General features: G+C 31.8%; 1 protein-coding gene across 2 annotated transcripts; it reads left to right on the forward strand.

Annotated features, from left to right (window-relative positions):
* The first annotated feature begins 9,164 nt into the window (after window positions 1–9,164).
* On the forward strand, window positions 9,165–15,680 carry LOC126846149 (uncharacterized). Of its 2 annotated transcripts, none has more exons than XM_050585356.1 (6): window positions 9,165–9,279; window positions 11,829–11,969; window positions 12,823–13,077; window positions 14,417–14,605; window positions 14,937–15,182; window positions 15,316–15,680. In XM_050585356.1, the coding sequence occupies exons 2-6, from the start codon at window positions 11,879–11,881 to the stop codon at window positions 15,333–15,335; spliced, it is 801 nt and encodes a 266-aa protein (XP_050441313.1). In that variant the 5' UTR covers window positions 9,165–9,279; window positions 11,829–11,878; the 3' UTR covers window positions 15,336–15,680. The 2 variants fall into 2 exon arrangements, with proteins under 2 accessions (XP_050441313.1, XP_050441314.1); XM_050585357.1 differs by lacking the exon at window positions 9,165–9,279 and adding an exon at window positions 11,232–11,365.
* Window positions 15,681–16,780: the final 1,100 nt, after the last annotated feature.

The following is a 16,780-nucleotide window of genomic DNA, read 5'->3' on the forward strand; positions in this document are numbered from 1 at the left end:
CTAATAAATTTAAGAATGTTAACATCGCATTCGTATACACACATCCTAACAAATGTATGATCATGTCATATTTTTTTCCTATGATTACCTCGTATTCTTCGTTTAAATCAAAATCAAATAGGTATAAATCCTTTCCGGTAAACGATTCAATTTCATGAGCTGCGTTCTGATATTTAGCTCTGGCGGTAATATCCTTCCATCCCGGAAATTTAAGAAGACGGTCGACTGTGATAGCTAATTGTTGTTTTTTATCAGATACAATAGCCGTAATATTTATACATAATATTTGAAAAATCAATAAACTAATTGTCGAAAAGCAATCCATTTCAACAAACCACAATGTTCAATCGCACAAAATGTTTTGCACGTACAGTACTTGTATATAACTGAATCAAATGAAAATAAAAAACTCACAGAATATGAAGATTTATCCTTACTGACGTCAAATACTAAAACGCTTTGAAAAATATTTCTTGTAGTCGGTTACAATAAAAAATCCACCTTTCACTATTATGTCTATATGCCAACAAAAAAAATGAAAAAGTACATTCTTTTGGTAAGTTTGTGTAGGTAATGTGTTTGAGTAAGAACTAAATATATTTTGGATTTGCGCAATTGAGTAAAGAAATAATATGAAATGTTGTTTAAAAAAAAGCGTATACAGGGTGATCAACTTATCGTGAACCACTCATCCTTTCACTGGGTTTAATAAGAAATTGTATTTAAGCTTCGATGCAAAGCGAGAAGGTATTGGTTTTACTCTGATGTGGGCTTTTTTTTCGCTGTATAAACTGTAACTTTTTTAATACTAGACCAATTCCTTCGAATAGCAACTCTATAAATCACAAATTTTGTCTAGTTTGTACTTTGAGGGGGGGGGGGGGGGGGGGTAAAAGTCGAAAAAGTTTAATTCTTCACAGACGAAAGTTGAAAAAACAAAAAAAAAACCGTACGAGTTTTTAAGTTAGAACTTTTACTGGCTATAGTATCGAGAAAAAGAGTCGAATCGAGTTGAAATGTATAAGAAATATTTATTAGGTATGCCCGCGCACGTCAGTTGTGTCAAATTTAAACTATACCCATTTTCCACCCCCCTAGGGGGGTACAAGTTTTTTTGTTTTTCGGGGTTTTTTTCTTTACATAGTTTTTTATACAATGTGATCTCAATTTTTCACCATTTTTTTTGTTTTTACCCCCCTCCCCCCCCCACAACTTAGTTTTTTTGATAGATTTTATATTACATACGGACCTAGGTCCAATTACAATTATATATGCTAATATACAATAAACAAATTTTTTTCGATACAATAAATAACTTCCCTTAACATAACTAATACTAAAAATTTAACTTAAAACTACTTTTAAATGTACATAAACTATTTTTAAACGTATCTATCTTATATGTATTAGCTAATTGTAACATACGATTCATTGGTGAAGTTGACACTAAAAATGTGGTACCTGAGTTAGGATAGAATAAATCGGTATTGCGTAAGTTGCGTTTATGTATCTTAAAATTTATCATCGCTAATAATTCAGAACAATCTATACAATTATTTATCAGTTTATACAAAAAGATTAAATCCGATTTTTTTTATAGCAACTTTTGAGTCTTTAATGGTAACGCATACATTTCATTAACTTTTTAAATTGAGAATAATGTATTACCAGTTTTGGATAACTATTTTGAAGTTATTGAAGTTTCAAGTTCAGGGCAGGAGGAAAGGTGAAGTGTAGTATTATTTTTATCTGTGCGCATTTCTCAACCGCACTTTCCCTCTTACCCTAACTTTTAAACTCGTATAACTTAAAAAATAGTTAACCAAATCTGGTTATCGACCAGTTAAAATGTTTAGTACATTATTCTCAATTTAAAAAGTTAATGAAATGTATGCGTTACTATTTACCTAAGTTTTAAAAGTTGCTAAAAAAAAACTAAGTATAGAGGGGGTGTTATTATAATAATGAGTGTTGACGTTATAACTAATTTAAGATGTATACGCTATTGATGTTTACTAATCATTATTTGTTTCCAATTTTTTAATGACTACCTACTATAAATAGAATAAGAAAATGAAAATCATTCGTCTTATTTTGTGGGGATTAAGCTATTCATTCAACTGATCCATTTAACCCATCAGAAGCTATTAAGTTGTAGCACATGTGGGATAAAGATAGCTTGACTGGTAGGCGGTTAAATTACTTAACTTGATGGTTCGACACAACTCATACACGCTTATAACATTCTTGAATTCTATCAATAAACGTCTTTTGCACAAAATGTGTTAATCACAACACCCGCGCTGACGCAGTCTGAGAACTATAGTGCTGGTGAACGCGTGCAGGAGATAATAAATTAATTCTGACAGCCGGATGAAAATTTTGGCAATAACATTTTTTGGGTTGAGGTTAAGCAATATTAGAGCAAACACGATGAAAATATAATTATCACAGGGTCAGCTGATGATATATGTAGTTTACGTTTTTTTCTTCAAAGAGCACAACGAAAAAAAAAACATTTTTAGCAAACGGCTAAGAACAATTGACCAATTGTATATGCATGACGCATAGAATTGTTTTAATTTTTTTTCTTTCAAATAATATACATATGTTGTGATGATTCTCACTGGTTGCTATAAAAACAAATAACATTTCCCATAATATGCTACATGCTTATGCAATACGTTAGTGCTAATGTTACAATTATTCTGCAAGTACGCTTCAATAAAACATACTTACGTTATAGGAAATGTAAAAAAAATGTTCACTTGGTTATTATCGTTTTTTTATTATTTAAATCAATTAAATATCATAGATATTATGTATTTTCTATCAATGACGTTTGCCCTTCAAAAACGATTACTATCCATACTAAATTGAGATATTAGTTGTAACGGCCCAATTATCCTAAAATGATTACCCAGAATCTAAAAAGAGTCAAATGTATAACCCAGATTTTTTATTTGTATTTAATATGTTCGTCAAAGGACTATCAAGATAAAAGACAACATCATAATTAAATTAAACCAATATTTAAAAACATATTTATATGGCATTGAAAGTTCAATGTATTTTAATATAACCTAAGCAACTAACGTTTAAAATTCATATATAATTAAAGTTGCTATTTGGAACTTTATATTTTATTACAGTTTTAATATTTATATTGAACACAAACATAGCACAAGGTTGCAACAATTTTTTTAGCAGTAACTTGAACAACCTAGTAAATACTATCCGCTCGATAATCTGCATTTTTGTGAAAAATATTTTACATAATAATCACATCTGATCTGAACTTATTGCGTACTACAAATTTATTAAGATTTATACCTTAATATTATAGCGTTAGGTATAAGAAATAATTAAATGATCTGTCGTATGGGTGTATGGACATGATAACCTACCGAGGAAAAACTTGTAGGCGAGCCAAAAACGTAACAGTTCACATTTTTACTTTGGTAGTGATTTGTTTCCAGTCTGTTAAATAAAATAGACTACACATTCTAGAACAATAAATCCTTTACGTTATTTTGGGATTGTGAATTCAAATACATAAATGAAACTTCGAATGAAACTACTGTCCAGCTATCAATATCTTATCAATATAATAATATTATAAGGTTTTTATTTAAAAAAAATAATAGATGGTTAAACTGTGCCAAATGGACTAAGCAATAATAATGCAACTCTTACATTAATCGTATATAATAAAATAACCTATCCGTGACCATATAAATTATATTACAAAATTCAATTTATTGAAACTACAATTGGCTATTACCATTGAGTATATGCTCAATGCTATTACTTACTGGTAAGTAATATTATACATGTATTTTATAATAAATTTATTGTTTTTTACATTCGCACAGAAAAAACTATATAGTTGGTCCAACTAAGTGTTAAAGCAACTTTTTATTTAGTTATTCTAATTATACATTTTTATTGATCCTGTATTAACATTTAACCATAATGCTTTATTAAAAAAATATAAGGAAAAATGGAGCTACACAAATAAAATATAAAATATGGATAAAAATTTAACTAAACAAAAAAAAATACCCGGATTCTGAAATTTACATACAAAATGATCACGTGAGTTAAAAATAAATATCCCAAGAAAGAAGTTTTACAGTCTATAAGTCACATCACAGATTATATTATGAAAATGTATATGATAAATATAATTTAATATAGTCTGCATTAACATAATAACATATGACATTCATATTTAATATTACTTTATCGAGGTAAGTTACCTCGTGATCAATTACGAAGGGAAGTTAATACTTTTGTTTAATAATGACAGATGTTTACTGATCATAATCGGTAAAGTAATATAGTGTTTATCATCATTATCAAAAAATGATCTGATGTTTTAGTGGTACTTAGAAGTAAGTCACAGTCAGAGAGTACACCTAAAATATGTTGTGACTGTGTTATTCTTATTATATGTTATTTTAATTAATTCACTAATCACTTGTAAAGAATTGGTGAATGGTGTTTTAATGTCTTCATTAAAAAAAAACAGCTAGAATTCAAAAATCATATGAATAGTTTTTATAAGTTATCAACTAATAATTCATACATTACATTATTAAATATTACAAATATGGTGGGACGGAATAAACACAACGCAAACGTGTTTCAAAATTGACAAAAAAACGCAATTTTTATTTATCACCATGGTAAGACTTGGGCAGTAGCTTCGTGTGTTTTGTACTGGCAGTGAATGCTTCGGTTTTGTTTTTACTTAGCTTCGCGCTACTACTGTAATGTTGGAACTAAAAAAAAAAGTAGACATTATATATTTTATGAAAGAAACAAATACCTTAAGGTATCAACACGGGCTTTGATATATTTTATGTTTTTCAAAAACTGAAGTATATTTTTTGTTTATAGCGAGCAATGCCATCGTTGCAATGTCTTCTGAAATAAATTATTTTTGCGCAATTAAGTTCAATAATATGATATGAAAACCGCACACTTTTTTTTTAAAAAAAACCTCGTGGGAAAGATTTGTTCAGACGATGACGTATCACCATCCCTTATTATGTGTCTCCGAAGTCATTTACTATAAAAAAAAAAAACGCGGTGGTTGTCCATTACCCAATTTCTACCACCACTACCACCGCGGCAAACGGTAACCATAATTTATTACATCATTGATACTATACACACACCCGTGGTGGACTATGCAAACGTCCGGAAACGAGTATCCCATTGACCGTGTTCACCGGGCCGAACATCCACCAACGCACTTTACCCTAACAACGGCGGCGGCGGTACATCCACTGTATTTTTTCTTCTTCTTCTTCATACACACGTTATTAAACGGGCCTTTTGTCCGCCCAAAAAAAACATCACACGGCATGGACCATCATCCACCTGTTTGACTCGCCGGTTTTTCATTCATAAAAAAAAAATCGAATAAAATACCCGAACGGCGACGTCGCGGCTACCAAATTACGATTACCCAGCACTTGAATGGGACGAACAGCCGACGGCCATATCTTATAGTATAATAGTATAGTATGTGTGGAACAGCTAAAAAAAAAATGTAATGTACATTACACGGTAGGTATAGGTGGAATAACGATGATACGGCCCCGTACACGGGGGTGCAAATGACAATTTGTCCCGTTCATATTATTACTATACAGCGTGTTTGTATACCATTAAAAAAATCTCAAGACGTTTACTCTTAAACGCGTGGGAACTCTAGTGTACACCGACGCAAATCACTTTTCATACTGCGTTTCTTTTCTTTTTTTTTTACATATATTTTAATACCTATTTATAATCACACCGATCCTGCTGAATGTTTTTTTTTTGTCACCAACCCCGTTAAATTTCTTAAAATTCAACACGGCGGCGATTAGTAACGGCTTTCGCAGACGGCGATTTTCCAGACGGATTGACTAATCAACTGTCAGGCCTTGTACGCTGTGTTAGGGTGGCTAGCGCAATCATTCATGATGCCGAGAATGGCCAAAGAAAATATCCTATAGGTCTAGGTCAATTATCGCCACCGGTCGTTCCGAAAAACAAATAACAAAAAAAACTCTTTATTCTCCCAAGAAAGAGGTTACGAATGCGATTTGGCCTGAACCCATCCTTTGCAAAACATTTCTGACGCCCACGTCCCGCAGACGATTATATTGCATTACACGCGACCCGGGATAAAAATAAAACACCTAACATTGATCCTATACACATAGGTGGTACACGAAATAAAACAAACCTCGGAACAATATTATTCTAATGGTTTTCGCACCACCACCAGACTATTAAAAGAACTGTGACGATTCATCGAAAGACCAAAACATTTCTGTTGACATATCCGTGACAGAAAATTTGCAATAATTGAAGGCTAAAGTTTTATTATTTTTGTGTTGTGTGCATTCCGAAAATTCGTTTTCTTCGCGATACTTTCTTCAGAAGTATAGTCTACTTCCAATTATTGAACTATGATTTTATTTTTACTTTACCGACTTCAAACCAATATTGATGTTATTTAAAGTTTTTTTTAAATATCACATGACTCATCTAAATATTTTCGAATTTGGTGTACAATTAAAAACAAATTCTATTAATAGATACAATAATAAATACAATAAACGCGCTAGATTTCAATTAATAATAATCATTAGTGTGCCAGCGGAGAAAATATTTTGATTGGCATCCGTTTTGAAAATGCACAGTGTTTATATTATGCGCTGGTTTTTCACAAAATACTTTTCGTTTATTTTGTATTAACCCGCCCTGATGCTAAAAACAAATTCCAAAAATCAATAAGTATATTTTATAAACTACAGTGTTTGTGGCTAGAAAATATGTGCACAGGAAATTAGTTAATTGATAAAGTTTTTAGTGCGAAGTGCTAACTGACAACATAGAGGTATATATATATATATATATATATAAAAGTATATATCTTTATAGGTACTTAGTACTGTTAAAGTTCATTATGAAAATTGTTTTTTTTTAACTATAACACGTGCATATTGTGTTGTGCATAGTGCGAATCAGACACCGCTGACAGCACAAACCCCCAAACACATTGGCGACGCCAATAAGAGTAGCTATTTTTGTACTTAACGATAGAAAATAATATAAATAACAATAATAATGTGTCCACTCATCCTATGAACTTTGTTCGATCTGTTTATACGCCCACGGTGATTTTTTTTACAAACGAAAATGAGAATTTTGGCATTACAACCAATATTATGTGTATTTCACTTTCTGACTAGGCCACAATATTTCGCCTTGCTCCAAAGAAGCTATTTACGATACGCCATTGTCATACCAATATTTCGGTACACCGCCTAATCGGTTCATTTATATACATTATTTTTTAACGAACTATTTACTTGAAGGCGGTTACTCTACCGAAATATACCAACACGTCCAACTTACATACTTAACCGCCGCAAATAACGCATTAGGTAAATCCAATTAAAAAATCGCAGTTGATTGAACAAAATCTTTATCAGTCAAATCTTGATCAAAATCTTTTATCAACATGTATGATTCTGTATCGACGTAGCATTATTATAATATGTTAGAGAATTTTTATCTTATATAATCTGTGATATTATTTTGGAGAAATTAAAGTGTTCCATACGAAACAAACTCGATCACACTATCCATAAGATCTTATCTAATCTGTGATATTATTTTGGAGAAATTAAAGTGTTCCATACGAAACAAACTCGATCACACTATCCATAAGATCTTAGGGATCACTTTAGTTATTATTTGAACAAAATTGGTTAAATGGTTAATGGCCTCCTATTTGCACTATTTAGCAATACATTTCGGGCCACAAGTTGCTCAACTAAAGTAGGAAGTCGAATCCCCCCACCCTCTTGGCTGGGTCTTATAGCACGTTTAAATTTAACATACATTAATAATGTTGTAACATGGCGTGCAAATTGAATATAGAATTATTTTTCTGTTAGAGGTTTAAGGTGCAAAGTTAAAAATAGCCAAAAGAAGTTACCGATCGAATGTATGAAAGTACGTTGAAAATTGCGTATTCGGTCAAATTACAAACAAACCTATTACTAGTGCTAAAGCCCTTCCCTACCCTAAAAATTTGTAGCCGATTACGTTACTGTTTCAAATTTTTATTTGAACTGTAAAACAACCGATTAAATAGAAAACACTGGCCAAAATTATACGAACAGTGTGCATTTATCGAGAATATAAGTATCAAATTAATACTGAAAACTGGTGCTCAAAACACTAAACAGGTATAGGTATACTCCATAGACTACATAGCAATACACTGCCCAACTCATCCACGTTGTACGTACCTACACCATAATAATTAAAAACTAATAAAATATCTTATTATAAAGATGACAAATGACACTTGCGCATCTAATTGTTATCATAAAACCTAGCAAATACAAATAAAAAACAATTTAAACCGCACAAACAAATGTACATTATACCTACCACTTATGGGTCATATTTATACTTTACACCAAATTAGTTATCAATTTTCTTTGGAACTGTGACATTGAGAATAAACAACTCAAATTTATCCTACACTAAATACTAATGAAGTTAAGTATTGGCTTATAACACAATTTTGAGGTTAGTACCCCTAGTTTTGAAATGGTAACACCCACATAACCGTTTGCGTTCTCTAACATGAGATGTATGGGATTCATCTATATTATGTTAAGCTTTGATATTGAAAGACAAATAAAAGTCTTAAAATCTAGGGTTAAGCATAAAAAAACAGTTTAATTTATGAACTTTAACACGTTATATTGTATGTATTAGCATTGAGTATATACTCAATGGTATTAGGAAAAAAGCTCTAGTAGGAGGTATGTAGTAAATGAAAATTGTTTCGGGTCGACTGCATTTTATGTTTCGCAATAGTTAGTAGGTCGAAGTTAGGACATAATTTTTTTTTTTATTATTATCATTTCTTTTTCTTTTTTACAACTTTCCCGGGTCGATACTTGCGTTCGGCGTGTTTCTGCGCAATTTTTAACACCGGTACAGGGTCAACCCGACGTCATAGACGAATGTGTTAATGGTAAAAAATAATTTAGACTAAAATATATATATAATATAACAAAATTAACACACTCGTGTGTGGTTTGGGGCCGGGTGGGAGGTGTTTCGTCAGAGCTGAGCTTTTTCTATTTCTAGCGGTGCCCATCGCGAAGGAGACCGAAAATACAGCCCGCCGACCGTTATAATTCAGTGGCGCGAAGGGACCGGCTGAGACAACAAGACACAGATCAGGTAATATTCAAATATATAATTTACAACAGTTGTGTTTATATGATATTGTTTTTAAAATTTTTTTTTGGTTTTATACGTTATAGAAGTTTTTAAAAAAAAGATGAATTTCAAAAATATTTAACACTGCTTTTTAGTTTTTTCATAATTTTATTTTCCCAAACTTAACATAATTCATAAATTATATACGCACACAAAATAAACAGTTATAGGTAGTCTGTATTAATATTATATTACCATGATCTTCATAGTTATTAAAATATTCATTACTCGATTAATATTATTCGATAATAACACTTTTTCAGCATTTTCATCCCTCTGGTTTTTTACGTAGTACTTAGGAGTACAAGTGCATAAGATTACATATGAAAAAAATATTGTTTATGTTTTTGGAAGTAATTAATTAATAATAATTTTCTAGAAAACGAATTACCTAAGTCACTATATAAGTTTTTCTTTCCTTCATATCACAATTAATTAATTATCTGAAAACCAAGTTAAAAATTGTAATTATTTTATTGCAAACAATTTATGTTTGCGTTTTTGAAAATATTTTATCAATTTTTTTTTTTTTTTTTATTGAATTACTAGTTATTTTTTGTGTGCTTGTGACCTAGTTTGAAATGAAGTCGTTCTTTGGCTTTTCCCATTTTTCGATCAGTGGGCTTTCCGTCCGATTGTATGTCCGAAATAAGCAAACTGCAAACGGACGATGTTTGGCCCGGATTCCTCTGGTTTATTATAAGTCTTGGCGACGGTCCATTAGTCGTCTGTAGTAGCTTTCTGACCGGTGCGACATATCTATACTGTCTGATATATTTGTGTATTAAAATAAATAATAATAATAATAATATCGCCAAAGCCGGGTATTAATAGACGGGAGGACGAATCTGTCTGTGCAAACTAAGTCGACCCTTTGCTATAGAGGAAACTCAATCATGTAATTGGTCGTATTTCACTTTGAGCGAAATGTGTGACCTTTGACAATTTGGTTTGCACTTTGCAGTCCTCAGTTAACTTACCGTTTTCTGAAATCCTATTCTCTACATAAATTATTGTGAAAATATGTTCAGTTTCACTTATTACTGCACTGTAGTGATGTTTTCAAACTGAAATGCATTAGACATACGTGTTCAGTCACTTAATTCGTAAAAATATCTTCTATTTATTTTATTTTTTTCGTTGTGAAAACGTACTTGAAATTTCAAAAATCATCTTTGAAATTATAGCGTGTAAAAATGGGTCTCGGCTGAACGTCAGGCGGATGATGGTCTAACCTTTCTCAAGGAAAATACTTGAACTGGCGCCAAGCCTCGTTATCTATTTGTACACAAGCCCAATAAAATCCATATTGTTCGGCTGCAAATTACACATTATGAATAGTCAATCGTCCATTAAATCATTTTTCAATTTCAATATTTCATACTGAAGCATAAACCTTCTTTTTTTGAGTAAGTGATTCATATATTGTATGCGATAACTCGCAACCTTCAATTTGTAACAATGATTTTAAAATGTTTTTTTTCTATTGCTCACAATTTTTAGTGACTTCAATCACTTCAATATCCGTTGGTAGGTACTTAAAACGTTAGTGAAGTATTAAAATCAAAATTTCAGACGCAGCATCAACTCAATTTTAATTCTGGATAAAACTGTTGTAGTTATTTCGAAAGAGTGTATGTAGTTTTTTATTTCGGTTTAAACCTTAAAAATGAATTGCGAGGGAAGATACGCCAAGGTTATTATTCAATAATAACACGCGCCGTTTTTTAAAGATGCGTGCAAATCATAGTATAATAATAGATTAAGACACTAGCGGTGTATGCCAAAAAAAGCTCACATGAAATCACGAGCGTCCCCAGCAGTTTCCAGATGCCAATTCCATACACTCGGTCTGTTAGTGCGTGTGCTTGCCCCCTACTCCCCCCCCCCATTTTGTGTTTGATTTGTTAAAATTGTGTGAATGTTAATTTATAAATACTGTACTTCATTCAACACAAACAAAACACACAAAAGTGTAGTGGTTTTCGTTGCACTTGGAACTTGTGCTCTGACTGATGAACTGTATTGTTTGACTTCTTGTTGAAAGGTAACTTAATCGCGTGTACTCCTTGTGAATTTCTTAAACAGCGTTACATTCACGGACAACTCTAACCAACGATTACCTAAGATTATTTTTCTTTCACACGTCGTTTTCAAAATAAAACATTTTTACTGGTCTTACTGCTATATTCTCTTACAGCGATTTACTATAGAATAATTTGTAATAACTAACAACATTATATAAAAGTAATGATTGATTATAAACACATACCTAAAATAGTTCTGAAGAGACCGACAACAGCTTTGTGTTTCGAGTATTTTTTTGATGGAATTTCGATTATAGGAAATAGTTTGCAGACACCGGTCAGTCTAAACTACATTTTGATTGTTTTCTTCGTTCCCTACAGTATTGTAATTGCGTGTCAGCAACACTATATCTTTAACCGTCGTCCCGTTGAAGAGGGTCATGGATTTTTTTTTATTGGATTTTTATTTTTATTTGTTTACAGGAATTAATTTGTTTATTTATTTGACGGCAGTAGTACAAAAAAAAACGAAAATGTTGAAGCAACATCTCGATATGATTGGCAGGAACGAGCCCATCCAGAGGAAAGCTAAATTCTGGCAATCCTATGTCAGAGCACTGAAAGGTACAGATAGTATTGAATAATCATAGTAATAATAATTGCAATGTCTTCGATCGAGTAGCGTGTAATTCATTTTATTGTACATTACTGTGTGTACGAAATAATGAAATCAGGCGGAACGTGCCAAATTTTGATTTTAAGTACACAAAAAAAGGCGAAAGCTATGTATAGAAATATTACTCACCGATCTATAAAATAGCGACTAAGCTGCCGGTTTAGTTTATGGTTATGGCAGGAAAACTAGACACTTAGTGCACACATTACCACGTTATGACGGCGACTTTATAAAGCCATTATTTGGCCGGTGTAAACTAGCTTAATGGTGACATAAAAGTATTGTGTAAGCGTAATTAATAAACGACGTTCACTAAATTAATTTTTGTTTTTTCTAAATTTTGATTTAAGAGGATTGCATGTGGTCTGCTTTTTGACGTTGCGTTTGGTCTTAAATAAGCCAAAATGGCATTTACTCATAGAACAAAATTTGTTAAATTAAAAATAATACCTTGAAGCTTATACAAACTAACCGGAAAATGAATTAACATGGTCGACATTTATTAAAACCACTTTTTTCTTAAATATTGCCTATACAAAACTCCTTAAAATAACAGACCGCGTGCAATCCTCTTAAGATAGAATTCAATTGTTTTCGATAAATGCGCGAGCATAAATTAATGCAATTAACACGAGACGAGTATGATTTTTCAACAGTCCAAAAGTATGGTTGTAAGAACAGAGTATGGTTGCAATAGAGGAACAATAATTTTCGCTCAACGTTATTTAAAACTTAATTGTAACAAATTTCAAGTCCTTTGGTATCCAACACCGAGTTATGCTTTATTCCCTTGGTTTTTAGGATCTGACGACATGAGGGCTCCGGAACTGACACACTACCACACACCGGGCAGGGGCATCTTTCGACCGATCCTGAGCGCCGACTACCCGACATGGCCGAGCTACAAGTCCATCTACGACGACCCAGTGAACCCCGGCGAAAGAATCAACACTCCCGGATACCGTTATCTGCCAATCTCCCGGGACACTTACGGAATCTCCCCCAGGAACATTTACCCTCACAACTACCATTCGGACCGCTACGTCCCGAGATACGGTACGTACTGATGACGGCTCAAGTCACACACCGGGAAAGCAAAAACTGTAAAAAAATTTTTAAAAAAATATATATTACCGCCACCGCTGCAGCTGCTATGTCGATGTTTAATCAGCTAAGCAGACGCCACAGCTAATCGATTAATAATAATAATAACATTATAATAATAAATATTATCTTTCTATTAAAATATATAGTTCATTATAAAAAAAAACTGGTGTCCAGTCCGAACGCAACACCGACGATTGGACCCTTGTAAAATATTATATTTGTATCTTTAATTGTCCTGTAATTTGTTTTCCCAATATTGTTAAATCACGGCGTTCGAAATATTATTGTAGATCCGTTACTTAAGCGTTAAAAAATCAACAACAAAAAACGCAGCCGGTCGTCCATCGCAATTTCCGGCATTTTGCAACACACTTGTTATTTATTTTTATTTAAAAGGCAATCGTTTCGCGAAAATATCGGCGGATATAAATGAATTAATTTATTTTACTTATTATATTTCGTTTAGACACTCGTATAGTAATAAATAATTGTATTATATAATAGGTGTAAACGGAAACAACATATTGTAGCGTTTGGATTGATATATACTATTTTATACTCTATCAAAGTATAATAAACGATACCGATTTCTGTTTTGTATTATTATGTACACAACTTTTGTTGCCTTTATTATATTTTTTTGTTTATATGATTGAAGTTTTTTTTTTTTTTGAAATACAATACTATATATTATTAATTATTATAAATACAATGTTTTGTTTCGTTATACACTCTCCATTTATATAACAAAAAATACAACCCTCAGCCGTTCTAGCGTTCCACGACCAATCGGCAAATGGAATATCGTTGGACCTGTATTTTCTATACGTTAACCAAGTACCACACACACGAGCGTACAAGCATATTATAATCAGGTCGTTAAACCTAAAGCTTCCTATAGGCGCTACTGCTTAGGTCTGGTCTGATGTGATCTGACTAAACAATTGACTTATTTATAAAAATTTATACGAAAGTGTTTTGTTATTTTAATCACGCATTCTAAACCTACGGAAGCTTTTTTTTAAAACAAATATGAGTGATTAACGTTTATGAAGCATTTGTTGTTTGATCGCGAATAATTCAAATAACAGCCTAATGATCATCAAGAGTCCTAGATATAAATATTGTACAGTAACGAGGTACGTTGACAATTATCATTTTTGTTCTAACTTCTATTCCAAATAACCTATTTGCGCACGTATACCCAGAAAATGTTTCCTTTTTCTTTATATTTTTGTAAAAGTAACAAAACCGAAACTCTTAATACGTCCGAATTTTCCATATTCAGATCCCAACCACAACGAACCGTTCAAAGCACTGAAAGACTGGACGGATCATTTAGACCGGATGAGAGAATTGAACAATATATTCCCCGGAGAACACCCGGCGTACTACGAACCCAAGAAACCACTTTCTCTCCCAGAAAGACGTGCCAAGTCTCTGCCGCCACATCCTATCCAAGGGTATAGTTACTCAGGTAATAACTGTCGATTTTAGCTACAAACACGATATCATTAACTCTTATATTATACACTTGAAAAAATATAAACGAGGCTGTTGGCATCAACGTTAGTTCTGCCATATTTTGTAAAAATTGAATTAAGAAAGTTATTTACATTTAGCCGTTAGGTACGTTACACTTTTAACGATGGCATTATTTAAGAAATATTATACTACGCATATATTACAGTTGACACCATAAACGTTTATATTTTTAATAGTCTATGTTAAACATTAATTTTCTAAGTCTATAGTCAGGTTAGGAAATTTGTCCAATCGATTCACGTGCATATTTTTACTGTTATCAGGATTACCTATATTTTCCACCGGCGGTATCAAGAGACGACCTCTGTCTGAAATGTTTGAACCCAGTGTATACACACCTAGGTCCAGGTACGTCAGGGATCCGTGGTGGTGGGAATATCCAAGTCTGAGACCATTCGTGCCACGCGTTACGACTCACGCTTCACGACCAAAATCGTACTTGAGAGATAGTTATCTGTCTCCGATCAAGAGGACCTACTTGTGGGGTCATCATCCCATTAGGCCATTCAGTAAGTGTCAATTTTACCTTGCTGCTCGAATTATACTGCTCTAGAGTTACACAAATAAATACCCGTTCATCCGTGTGTCATATAAATGGTTTTAAAGTGTTCTAATGGTAATTAAAATTATAATTTTTTTCAGCTCAAAGCCACTATTATTAAAAACAAAGTTCAAAAGACGACAAATCGATGCATACCTACGTACAACATCTGTTCCGAAAATCAGACCAGCAATAAATATGATTACAAAGATGAACATCATACATCGATTCTTTACTAATTTATTTATTTATTTATTTATTTATTGTATCGAACAATATATTTATAGCTTCCAAGCCAAACAATTTGTAAAACTCTTTCTACATAGTACATCCTACTACACCATGTTTCAATTGTCACAAAAACACATATTTATTTAATTTTTGTAAAATTTGGACAGTTATGGAGATATACATTGTACCAATCATCCAACAATTAGAAATAAATGTTACAATAGTAGTCTCAAAAGATTAGTATTTTGAATTTGATTAAGTAATACAGAATACTCATATTTAATTATATACCAACGTTTCTTACAAAAATATCAAGTTTTATTTGCCGAAAAAAAAATCACACATTAGCCATTTGTTTAACCAAGCTGATGTATTGATTTTCATTGCAAAATAAATCATGATACTTTTCGTAAGGGTTGGCAATAATTAATAAATTATTTCTATCCATATTATATCCTTTTCCTCTATTATAATAACTCTCTTAAAATAAAAAAAATACCTACCCAGAGAAAGCTTATGTATTTGCGATTATGATCATTCGCATTAATTTATTCAAGTATATGCCAAATAATCAAATACTTAAAATTAGAATGTAACTATCATAAAAAAAGCTAATTATTTACATTATATTATATTTATTACAAAATATCGAAATCGAGACCGATACTGCGATCTGGTGGTAAATTTAAGTACCATGTACAATGTTAATATTATGGTTTCTAGGTTTGTTTTTTTGTTAAATATATGAGATGTAAAAATTAAAAAAGTTTACTTAACCACCCTTAAACATCTAGAAACACTTAAAAAAATTACTATTTCGTTATAATCTAATTTTAATTGCTAAAACCGATGACTTTTTTTGTTATATTCGATACCGATCAAGAATTTAAAATTCTATGCGGATACGAATTTTAATTATAAATCTGTACTTGAGAGACAGGAAAGCCAAGTACATTTTTTTTAAATTTAGGTTTTGATTTGAAAAATGTTTTAGCATTTTGCCATGAACGATTTGTCTGGTAACCTTTGCCGATACCAAAATAACATATCTTTGTCCAAATTCATTCAAATTATTAAATTATGATCAAAGTTTTGTTCTTGGACGATTATTATGTAGGGTCTAGATCCAAGGATTAGTACCAAAGCGTTTTCTTAGATGTGATTATTAGAAATTTGCACTTTGCAATGCGCTTAATTTATGATGCGCTGGTTTACATTATAATTCGTTTACGTTTATACTGTGCTGTTTAAGACTAGTTGGTTTTATAGCTACTTTAACCTTATTTTTTTATTTTTATAAATTTTAAGTTAGCCTAAAATTCATTATAGTATTTA

The sequence above is a fragment of the Adelges cooleyi genome, unplaced genomic scaffold (assembly GCF_023614345.1).
Source record: "Adelges cooleyi isolate 19-005CV unplaced genomic scaffold, UGA_ACOO_1.1 ACOO_flye_CR_arks_rails_tigmint_CR_PRNA_9, whole genome shotgun sequence".
Taxonomy (NCBI): domain Eukaryota; kingdom Metazoa; phylum Arthropoda; class Insecta; order Hemiptera; family Adelgidae; genus Adelges; species Adelges cooleyi.

What these genes read in the sequence shown, in the direction of transcription:
- LOC126846149 (XM_050585356.1), top strand. Translation starts at nt 11,879, where the DNA reads ATGTTGAAGCAACATCTCGATATGATTGGCAGGAACGAGCCCATCCAG. An exon ending in CCAAGGGTATAGTTACTCAG is followed by an intron (nt 14,606 to 14,936) that starts GTAATAACTGTC and finishes TACTGTTATCAG; the next exon opens with GATTACCTATATTTTCCACC. An exon ending in TCATCCCATTAGGCCATTCA is followed by an intron (nt 15,183 to 15,315) that starts GTAAGTGTCAAT and finishes AATTTTTTTCAG; the next exon opens with CTCAAAGCCACTATTATTAA.